Source organism: Filicampus tigris, chromosome 1, assembly GCF_054856515.1.
Source record: "Filicampus tigris isolate MCC_2025a chromosome 1, RoL_Ftig_1.0, whole genome shotgun sequence".
NCBI lineage: Eukaryota > Metazoa > Chordata > Actinopteri > Syngnathiformes > Syngnathidae > Filicampus > Filicampus tigris.
This window is the reverse complement of record NC_141217.1, coordinates 18925026-18937243: the sequence shown is the minus strand read 5'-3', so window position 1 is coordinate 18937243 and position 12218 is coordinate 18925026. Positions and strand designations below refer to the sequence as shown.

Genomic DNA, 12218 nt, shown 5'->3' with positions numbered 1-12218 from the left:
TCACCCAAAGACTGTGATCTCACCACCTACAACTTTCAATGTCATCGAAACTTTACTGAAGATCTCCGGAAAGTAGCAATGAATCACAGTTTTTATGACTGCATTTATGACAAAGAAAGGATATGAAGGCTTTGTCAGTGTCCGGGACAATGTTTTAATGGATCATTAAGGCAGCTCCTGATAAATCCTGTTTAAGATTAACCCGCTTGGCCTTATCGTAACTAAGACCATCTTGACAGTAACAATGGGTGTGTGAAATAAATGCTCCAGCTTGGGGGGTTGGAGAGGACCAGCTGTAGTGTCAACAACACAACTGAATTAAAACCTGTACAACTAGAAAATGCTATCAAAAAAAACATTTATCGTATGAAATAGTTTGGCGTCTAAAGCTTTTTAAAGACATCCTTTGTCCACGCATTTTGAAGTTGGAATCACCATCAGGTTTAACAAAAAATGAAATCAACCTTATAAGTCCAGCCTGCGTATAACTTCTCAAAAAGTAATGACTGTCCTTTTGGAGCAAACTTTACCTGTCAGATTCCACTTGATACATTTCCTGGAAATGGTGATGACTGTCGCTCTTACAAGCTGAGCAAGACGAAGCTTTTTGACTTTGTTTGTCTATGCAGGAAACCGTGATGCTTCCAGGAAAAGACGCAAATAGGCACAAGTGAGAATGGAGGAGGGGCGAGACAAACAATGGGCAGGCGGCCACGATTCAGGCGCTTTGGGAGCCCTGATCGCCCAGTGGTAGGGGGTGGGTCATCACCTCTATCTGTCTAACAATCATAGACCCACAGCTGATACCGAACACAAAAGAGGTGAGAATAACCAGTCAGTGTGCAGATACAACCCCAACCCCACCGAGCTCTCCCAAAACAATACCTCCCCGAGCTCATGGGAGTTGCCCACTCCACACGGCTGAACCAAAGCCAGCGTGAGCCCGACTAACTTTTTCATCCTTTTAATGTTAATGCACAACAGAGGATTTTTCACGTCAAGCATTTTCCAACGGTTTCCAAACGCTCCTTTGAAAAGTCCTCAAAATGATAACAATGCCATCTCTGTCACACAACTGCACATGACCTAAATATTTCTTCCACCATGGGTTCACAAAATGAAACTGTGTGATAAAGGATAAGCGACGAACAGTATTTAAAGAGACTGTCTGCCAGACACAGCCCATCCACTTGACTTGGGGGATTTTGCAAAGCTGCAAGGTTGACTTGGCAGCTTTGTCCTCTGAGGAATCAAGTCAGTTCAGACAGAAATGAGATTAGCGTAGCTTAGCATTAACTTGAAAATCTGCTCGTATCTACCTGCCGTTTCCAAAATTAGACTCAATTGAAGAGGTGCCCTTTAGAGAAAAACTGCCCATCCGTGCGAGTGTTGTCCAAACAGTCTGGCATGGACCACTGGATTGTGACATGACACTATGGGGGATTGTTCCAGGCGGATGTTGTGCTACACATTGACAGTAGTGTGTGTGTGTGTGTGTGTGTTGCGAGTGAGCGTGTGTGTGGTTGGGAGCATTGGGAGCAGGGGGGTACGACTGTATGACTGTGGGAGACAGGCAGATGGGGATGGAAATGAGTAGGCAGTGAGCTCATGCTAATCTCCTGCTACAGCTCCTACAGCTGATCCAGGCGGCAAATACGCACGCACACACGCACGCGCACACACCAATAATACACAAGACTAGACTGATGCACAATCACGCACCCAATGAAGCACAGGATGCTTTAGACATTTCGATGGTCCCTAGTGTTGCATAAATATTATATATATATATATATATATATATATATATATATATATATATATTAATCTGACACATCAAAGTGAAACATCACCATGCAAACATTAATTCCTTTACATCACACTGCCGGTGAATGTTAATTTGTTGGATACATTTTTGTGGTGTGTGCGTGAATGTGTGTATGTGTGTGTGTGCGCGTGTGTGTGTGTGTGTGTTTGAGACAGCCATCTGCCTCGTGGGAGTTGCACAGCAGCACGCGATTGGTGGGCTGGGCACATAATAGAGGCAAAAGGTGAAGCGGGTCACCTCTTTATTAGGGGAGGGAAAGGTTGCGTGTTGCTGACTGCTCTTCTAAACATATGGGTGCACAGGGGAACATGGGGGGGGGGGAGTCCAGCAATACTGTCATTTAGGCTGATGCAGCAAAAAGTATCAAGTACCCACTGCCACACACACACACCATTTAATCTCATAATGTCTATCGCAAACTATTTCCACAGCCTGGCAACTCTTTAAGGAATTCATTTTGAAGATGATGTGCATCGTGCTTGTCAAAGTGGTAGCTTTTTGGGGACTTACGACTGCTGACGCACAGAAACCACCCGAGCAGGAGACAATAGGATGATTGTTACTTGCCTAAACTAAGCATATCTGATGTGATGCCTTTCAAGTATCAATACAGTGCCGTCAGCTACAGTCTCAGCACATCACGGGAACACAAAAGAATGTGTTCCTACAAGAATTTGGAAGGATTTTGAAGAGTTAAGGCACTGTCTGCTTGGAAACAGGCAGTATGTTATTGACCTTTTTTTGGGTGTAAAGGCTTGGAAATGATGGCAAAACATAGCTTTCATAAAGGCACATCTTGTCTGCCATGTTTGTTGAGTATGTTATTGCTGGGTATGTTCTGCTCAGCCAAACGCCTTCCCTTGTCTCAACCAAATAAAATACCTCTAGAAGGTAACGTCATGTCTGAGTTATAGTCAATTATAGTCCACATTAATTAGAATGTATTATCTATATATTGGACTTAAAGGGGAAATCAACCCAAACTTATTTTTTTCAAGAATATGTTCCCAGCAGGCCCACTAGTGAAAACATTCTGATTAATATTGCGCTTGTGCAATATGAGTGGAGCAGAAAAATCCACCCCTTTTTAGCCATCTGGGGGGGGGGGACATTCTGTCAACTGAAAATGACATCACAACTACCCAGGGCTCAGGTAACGACCAACACAGCTCGCCTGTTTTCTAAAGCTGAGCCGTGATTGGTCGTTACCTGAGCCCTGGGTAGTTGTGATGTCATTTTCAGTCGACAGAAATGCCAGATTGCCCCCCTGCATCCCCCGAGATCGCTAAAAAGGGGTGGATTAACTCTTATTGCACAAACGCAATATTTAGCAGAATACTTTGTTTCGACTAATGGGCTTGCATAGAACATATTCTTGAAAAAATGTTTGGGTTGACTTCCCTTTAACTGTTTTTTTTTTTTTTTTTAATAAAACTAAAGCTAACATCAACTTGATTTGCCCTAATATCAGCCGGAACTCATTTTGTCATCCATTTGTTGTGAACTTGATGTATGTTTATGCCCTTGAATTGACAAGCATTATATTATCTCGTCCATTCATCATTCATAATTGTTTAATCGTGTCTTATCGTCAGTAATCTTCGTCCGGTATGATTTCCATAAAATATGTTCGGACATTGTCCACAATTCATGGTAGAACTTGCTTTACCGTGTTGAATAGTTGAAGAGAACGACATGTTGCGTAGAGTAGTTGTCGCTATAGCCTGCCTTATGCGCCATGTGTGTCGATGAATATTTCAAAGAGCAACTCATTAAATAAACAAGCTGGACCTCGACGCCTACGGTAACCTACCATCAATATTGAATGCTCGCAAAAAATTGACAGTGTTGTTCACAAGCCAACAGACAGTCCAGTCATCAAATTGCCCCATCCGACTGAACGAGAGCTTCTTTTTCACGCAACACCTGGAGGAGGTCACCGAGTTCTTCCTTCCGTGCTGCTTTTGCAATAATCCCGATGAGACATGCTTAAGGTCCTTCGAAGATTTAAGAATAGACGCTGTGAGCTGAATGTGCTTGTTAGCAGAGGGCTATGAATATTCTGACAGGGATTTCACCTAGTGGGAGGAAATACTTTATTTCTCTGCATGCTCTTTGCTCCTGAAACGCATGTGTTCCGAGCTTTGCGTGCAGCACATTCCAAGACAACTCGTATGCATGGTTGCCTATAGCACTGCCTTCATGCATTACTTTATGGGAAGCGATTTATCTTCCATGTTGTTTAAGTAGATGGCCAAATAGGGACGGGGTAGCCTGCTATCCCCAGTGTGCGTCGTGTTTGTAGGAAACTGGTCCGAATATGGACTAAAACTAGCCTGTTGTAGACGTACAGCCTGCTTGGGCTCTTTTCAAAATACACTTCAAATGTAGTGTGTGTTTTACAAGAGTACTGTTGTCGGATGGAGAAGCCAGCAGTCTAGAATGGGGGATTAAACAAAGATGTGCCTCACACGTGATGATATTCCGTAGCATTTAATTACAAAGTAGCATTAGTCTGACATGCATAGCATAGCACTCTTTGTTTACTAAGCAGTCCTATTTGACAAAGATTCATTTTGAGAAAGCTGTTGCTTACATGCAGGACTGCACCTTTCTGTTGAAAAAATAAAACCTGTCCAGCGATTTGACAATTCGGCAGGAGCCCATGTTAAACAGTTATTGGGCAATGTCACTATTTAAAAAATAATAATAATAATCTAGCATTGCGCCATTTTTCTTTGTTAGCACTTTAAAAAGCTTTTTAAATGATTTGGTGGTGGATTTACACAGATTTTTTTTTACTGCAATATGGACTACCTAGCTCAATTTCTGCTACAGGAATTTTATCTGTGGTATTTGCCATTGCACTTGTTGAAACTAGTAATTAAAAAAAAAAAAAAGAAAGGAAAAAAAGCACTCAAACGCGCCGTCACAATAATCACTTTTAATATTGAATCTATTGTGTTTGATGAAACTCAGGCACTTTTGTTCATTCACACGTAGTAAAGAAGCATTGAAATGAACAGCTCTTAGCCAAAAGACATGGAGCAAAGAATTGCAATGTTCAAAAAAAGATTGTTTTATATTCATAGAGTTTTTCTATGAGCAAAGTTCTGCATTACTGTACTTGTATAAGAAATGCGAAATGGAAGCCAGGAGCTATTTACACAATTGCATAGCTTTTGTGGTTGAGTGTCTGTAAGGGAATAATGAATGTGCTTATAGAAAAATGCAGCCACATGTGTGTAAATGAATGAAGGAATGTGTGGGGACCTATATTAAACCTCTAATTGAGCACCATTGTTGATACTGGCTTTGTTTTAATTATTATAACCCGGTAATTGAAAATGTGTTCTCGATTTTAGTAAAGATTGCGATTGCGGAAAACGGTCCCTTCAATGTATAATTCGACTGACGTTATTTTCTAACCGTACTTTTTTTCAGAGCAGACCAACCAATGGACGACCGTGGCAGAGGATTTTCCCAGTTGTTGTCACTCCATTGAAATTGAGCTTGAGAAGTGATTGAGTCTTCAACCGTGTTTGACATGAATACATTTGAATTTCAACGTAGCATTTATTTTTGTTCCGCGAACAGTGTGGACTGACAGTCCTCCATTACAAGCACAGACTGACAGCCTTGTCAAGCATGCAACTCATTTCTGAGAGCTAATTGAATTAGTGGCTTCCTCCGTATCAACGCATATAGGGAAAACATTCAAACGTGACTATTTCCCCCCGGAAAGATAAATGAAGGAAAAGAAAATAAGGCATCAAATGCACACACCCGCTAATTCGGCATTTGCAGCAGACGTTTGCAACTGTCACATTTGCTGATGTGCGGCAAAAAGAGCATGGAAATATTCCCTCTGCAGCCATTGAAATGCACAGCCACCAGCTGTTGTCCTGTCCACTGTGTGGACATGGCTGGCTGTCAGCAGGCTTAGCCAACACTGTGCCTTGCATATGAAATAGGACATGGACTGCTATCCCCTCTGGGAGTTCACTTCCTCTGAGCCCTCAACAGCACCATTGCCCCACCTCGCCCCTGAAACAAGCAGCCCCTTTAGATACAGGCCAAATATCCATACGAGCAATAAACAATTTTGAGAGCCTTGGCAGTGGGTCGTCTATACGAGACCAACATAGAGGATATCAGATAAATATGACTATATATGTGCCTGGATACATCATTTAAAACCAAATTAAGAACTGTGTGTAATTCATCATTTTTGTTCATGTCGCTACAATTCCAGAAAGCACAAATGTTACACTAAATTAAGGTCCAAGCAAACCAACATGGGGGCAAAACACAAGGAAATGGCCTCCACGCTGTTGTTCCCGTTCTTCCAACGCAGTCGGTTGTTGTATGTTCTTTTTCAAAGCCCAGCCACGGTTGTCGATGGATGTGGCATGTATGCATATAATCAAACAAGCGTATTCAAATTTGTTTTCCAAAGACACTTTTATCGAGTGGGCGATGTGAGATGTCGCCTAGTTATGGCTGCCTGTCTGCCACCATTCAATCAGAATTCAAATGGTAGTCCGAGACATTTCATTTCGTTTGTGTCCAAAGAAACATTGATGGATATAAAACATGTCACAAACCATTTTGGAAGGTACAACGTGCATCCACTTAGCCAACTGTCCCTATTTTCATGTTTATTGAAGTACCTGCACTCTAAAGCTTCATTTCCAACAAGCTGCAGTTTCGTCTTAGTTACGATATGCATTTTATTCCATTTGTACTGTAAACGGTCCCAAAATATCCAGCTCAGGCCATCCCACTTTTCAGTCCCCCTTTCTGGTCTACATGTAACGCTTGTGGGTGGTGGAGGTTGACACACCGCTGTCCATGTGTAATCAAATAAATACTGTAACTTAGCACAGAAGGGGTTTACGGAAGCTGTCCACTTATTGCATTGCAATTATGTCAGGTTAAATACACTCCACTTGCTTTAATGGCACAATGTCACACTATTTATGTAGCTTATGAAGCTAGTGCTATAACGCCCACACATCCCACTGTGGAAACACAAGCCTGATCTGGTTTTGGCTGATTCTTACCACAATTGTGAACGACTAACCTACACCATAGCTACTATACGTTCTACAAGGACCAGATCCGAAGTCGAGGAAACCTGGCGGGAAAAATCCGCTCAGAAAAATCCCAAACCAGGATTCAAACCATGGTCGACCATTGGCATTTCAATAAATACTATAATGTTAGCAACATATTAGATAATAATATTTAGTTAATAAATGAATAAATATAAATATTAAAAGTGGACAGACAGTTGTTTCCCACATGTGAACCAGCAAGAAAGCAGAGAGAAATCTAGTCAAGCACCGACTTCACTTGTTTCATTTTCATTAGCTCTGATGTTTGCGATTGCCTCTGCAGCTGTTATCTTCAAACACAACTTTCAGAGAGTAAAGACATGCCACCAGAGTCATATTTTCTTATGCCCAGACTTCTGCATGCGCGCGTCTCGGAAGGAAGCTCTTAGAGGAGTGTCTGCAAGGGAGGAATGTGGCAATATCATTTCCTGTGTCTGTCTGCATTCGAGACTTCTGCTAACACTGCTGTAACAGACTCATTAATATTCACAGAGGCTGTACAGTTCCGCTGCTGACAGCACACAGATGACAGTGTTTCTTGGGAGCTAAAAAGGCATAAGGCGGCATAGTCTGGCACTTTTCGCTCGCCTGCTCCAAGAACATTTTCAAAGTGCCTCGTCTTTGCTTAAATGTGCTGACAAAGGGGAGCTCTGTTGCCGTAAGTTTAGCAATTTTCCTCAACTCCTACCCAGCATGTATTCCCTCATTAGCGTTTCTTGAAACAGGGTGCTTGGGGGGGGGGGGGGGGGGGGGATAAAGGAGTCAGATTAAAAAGCAAATGAGCCTTTGGCATAACACTTGAGTGCCCTGCGGTCTCTTCTATAAAAGTAGAAGAGGCCCTAGAAAGTGGGGTCCTTGAGGTGTGCCCACTCTAGCTTGAATAAACGTGTGTGCCAAGAGTGGGTATTCACCATGCATGGCAGGACTTTGGCACTCTCCGGGACATCAAGGGTCTCTCGGATTTCTCTTTCTTTGGCAGGTTCCTCTGAGAGAATCCTCTGTGCGGGACAAGAGATGAGATGCTTCCAAGCACTTTGCTTTCTAGAGCTGATCAAACCAAGTGTTTTGCCCCATGAGTCCACTCTGGTGGCAATCGGACTGGAGTAAAAAGTAGGTAAGAGAGGGGGAGGACCCGTGTGTGTGTGTGTGTGTGTGTGCGTGTGTGTGTCAGAGGTGGGTTTCTGGCCTGGGGTAGGTGGATATTTGGGGGAGGGGTGGGCCCCGATGTTTGCTGAATGCTCCTCTTTGTTGGGATCATATTATGTTTCCACCACAATACTTCTAAACCCTGCTTCATCAACCCCATTCATGTGTAACAGTTCATGCAAATGGCATCACTAGTCTTTTTTTCCTCGGGGTGGGGTGAGGGTGGGATTCTTTTATCAATCTCCCGCACAAAGTTCTCTCTTTTTCCTCCCTGCAAACTCCTACCGGCACATCAGTTGTCTCATTATTATGCATTTGCACATTTACATGTCTGTCAATTTGCTCATACTTGACATTTCTCGTCAACACTACCTTACGAGTTGGTAGTGTCTTAGGAGAACGGTAAAGAAAGATACAAAAGCAAATATTTCAACTATACATAGGGAAGAAGAGAAAATGTGTTGTCACAAACATTTTATACATGAAATACAACACAGGTGCAGTGGCTGATTCTGCTATTAAGAGTCATAACAACTGCCGCCTAGCGCCACACACGCACACACAGAAACTCTACAAAACAAAGCTACCATCGGATATGTAAACTGAAGTTTGATGTAATTTGATGTCATTTCATCAAGGGTGGTTTCTTTCATTTCACCTCAAATAGATATTGTTTACACAGTCCTCGTGAGGCATTTGTTGGTAAATGGGATTGTATTTACAGTAAGGCCCAATAAAACTACGCCTGAGCGGTGTTTCCACTGCAAAGAATGACTTTATTGCCACCAGAGGTGTTTTAGTGTCATCATTGTATATAGGGCATAATTACTAATAACATGCCAATGATGACCAAACACTCATTAAAATACACACACACACGCACACACACAACTTCTGACTAATGCATTAGTAAGCGTTAACTATCCATTTGTCCTGAGAGTAATGTTCTTGGGAACATTTTCTATATCATTGTCGTTAAAATACACATTGATGTGGACGACTATGCAACTCGCTGCAAAATTTAAGAGGCTTTTAAAACATCGTCCGCTGTGCCACTCCCTCGATGAAATACAGCTTGAGCTCCATTAAGTGCAATTAAACGTGCGCAGACACCTTGTCAAAACAGATCACAGCTGCTTGTGAATGACACATAAAGAGTCGCGCCAACTCACCCTGGACGATGCTTTCCTCTTGTACTTGTTGGCGAAATCAAACTTCTCCTTGATTTCGTCCAGGAGCTGCTCCAGGCGGCTCTTCTCCTCCTTGCCCGTGTAATCCTGGCCCAGGAGGACGTAGGCCCTCCAGTTGGCCGAGTCGAAGCCCCAGTGGCAAGTCCTGTTCTCCTGCGCCTTGTGGCTGTGCACCACGAACTTGTGCGTGGGGTACATGAGTCTGCAGTCCATGCACTGGATGCACGCTGCGTTGGGGCTGGTGTACAACTCGGGAACGAACAAGCCCTTGCACTTGCCGAAGCACTCGTGGTAGATTTTGAAGCACCTCTCGGTGAGCTCCAGCTCCAGCGCTCCTCCGCTGCCCGCCTCCTTCTTGCAGCGAGGAGGATAAGCGCCCCCGTAGATGAGCGCGTTGCACAGCCGCTCGGCGTCCGTCTTGGTGATGAGGCCGCAGGAGGGCGCCGAGAAGGGCAGGATCCCCATGACTTTGAGGATCTCCAGCTGGTCGGCGGTGCACCGGGAGCAGTAGATGTGCAGCTCGTCGCACACCGAGTTGATCTGCTGCAGGCTGAAGTCCCTCAGCACCGTGTTGAGGATCTGGGGGAGACACAGCCGCTTCTCCCCTCCGACCACGAAGCACGAGATGGTCTCGCCCTCCAGGACTGTCTCGCACCTCTCCGTGGAGCGGTCCGACGGGATGAAGAGCGGCCCGGGCATCACTGGTGGCGGCAGATGCTGCAGGACCGGCTCGGGCTCCTTCCCGTCCTTCTTGAAGAGAAGCTCATGTTGCCAGCGGGCAGAGAAGGCGGCCGGCCCCCCTAGAGAGCTCATAGAGCTGAGGTGAAACTGCTTGAGAGTTTGTTGCAGTCCCGGATGAGGCTGGAAGCTCTGCCGACTTACAGTCTCCATGTTTTCCCCGCAACTTTACCAGCGAACACCCCTCTTGTCTTCGACTCGGGACCACGAGCGTCTTGTCGCGCCTGAAACGAATAAATCCACCGCGTCCGAGAATTGGCCAAAACTTTGAAGCACTTCATCAAACATTTAATGAGGGAAAAAAAGTCCCCGTGGGTATTCCCGTGACGAGTGAATGAACGCCGGTCAGTAGCTCCCCGAAGCGGCTCTCGGACTGTCCATGTCGGATAGAAGGGGGGCTGGCTTTCCAAACTCCACAAAGACCCCACAAAAAGTTCCCCGCGTCCAATTCGGAAGAATAGATGGTGAAAACAAATCTAAGCAGTTGTCGAAAGTCGATATTAGTTGGATTCAAATCCTACTTTAGCGGCTCTTTCCGCTCTCGAGGACCGCTCCGTCGGCCCCCGCAGTTCACTGTGACTGTATGGAGATGAGCTCTCTCTCTTCCCCCTCCTCTCCCTCGCTCTCTCTCTCTCTCTCTCTCTCTCTCTCTCTCTCTCTCTCTCTCCCTCTCCCCCTCTCTCTCTCTCTCTCTCTCTCCCTCTCTCTGTCTGCGTCTCTCGGTCACACGCACGCGCACACGCTCCCCTCCTGTTTGTGTGTCTGGCTCAGTCATTGAATCCCAGCCAGGAATGTGAGTGACTCTGCAGGCATGGCTGTTCCAGGGACAAGCCTCCACCCCCCCGCTGCTGGCCTGCACATAGGCAGAGAGGAATCTATCTATCTATCTATCTATCTATCTATCTATCTATCTATCTATCTATCTATCTATCTATCTATCTATCTATCTGAGGAATACATTTAAAACTGCAAGTGATGATGTCAACAATTGAGGGGAAATCATAAGCATCTGTTCACTGTACATTTCTTTCGAAATATATTTACCTTTATACAGTACCTACGTATTCATGTATTCTTCCAACATTGATTTTTTTTATTATTCAAAGCTGTTGACCAAACACCAGTAGACATAAAATATCATAGAAATATTTAATATTATGATCCTCGAGCATTGCTGAGGTACCCTTGAGCAAGGTGGATTAATTCTTGACACTTCACATTCGTCGTGCATGTGTGTGTGAACGCGTGTGCGAGCGCGCGTGCGTACGTGTTCGTGCGTTAAAGGTTCTGATTTTCTACTTCAAGTGTTACATAGACAGTTACGTAGAAATGCATTAAAAGTTACCTTGGAGACCAGTAATTATACGCACATGGAAATTTAGATTCCATATGGAGATAGCAATCCTTTGCTCTTGTTTCCAAAGATGCTAGATCACAACTTTGAATTAATGCTTGGCATCAGATTGGATATGTTTCTTGGATTTGAGGAGAATGCTTATCTCTTTGTTGTTGTTGTGGTCTAAGTAAGTGATGCCTTTTTATTTATTTATTTATTTATTTATTTTTGCAACGTACAAATGAAGCTTTCACACTTTATTGCGACACATCCGCATGACTGATATGACCAGCCAAGGATGACTTGTGAACTCAAAGTCCTTACTTCCACCCAGCTTCTCACTGAATGTGAATACAGGAAGTGTCACAGTGAAAGTTGGTGGCGAATAACCAAAACCAAGTGACTCAACGTGACAAGTTCAACATCAAGGCAAACACTGTAGTTGGCTGCTCAAGTGGCGCCCCCCAGCCAGGCACTGCTGTCACTGCAACTTGAGGCGTGCACACTAGACACCAGTGGTGAGTTCCATCCATCCATTATCTATACCGCTTATCCTCACAAGGGTCGCGGGCGTGCTGGGGCCTATCCCAGCTGTCTTCGGGCAGTAGGCGGGGGACACCCTGAATTGGTTGCCAGCCAATTGCAGGGCACACAAAGACAAACATCCGCACTCACAATCAGTGGTGAGTTGTCATTGCCAATAAAGGATAGTTTGAGAAAAGCCTTTATGAACCTCAACAAGTTAAAATGTGATTGGTACTGTACTAAAAAAAATCTTCCTCATGAATTTGATGGGTAAAGCAATGTATGTCGGCATGCTTTTGGATTGCTCTTTCCTGTCAAGGGTGAGAAATCCAAGA

At 44.3% G+C, this 12218-nt stretch overlaps 1 protein-coding gene across 1 annotated transcript in view; it reads right to left on the bottom strand.

Annotated features, from left to right (window-relative positions):
* skia (SKI proto-oncogene a) overlaps window positions 1–10610 on the bottom strand; it is a 68606-nt gene extending 57996 nt beyond the window's left edge. Inside the window, exon 1 of the mRNA XM_086024476.1 lies at window positions 9267–10610. Within this exon, the coding sequence (XP_085880602.1) occupies window positions 9267–10175 (909 nt within the window). The 5' untranslated portion in view covers window positions 10176–10610. The remainder of the gene's footprint in view (window positions 1–9266) is intronic.
* Between the last annotated feature and the right edge of the window lie 1608 nt (window positions 10611–12218).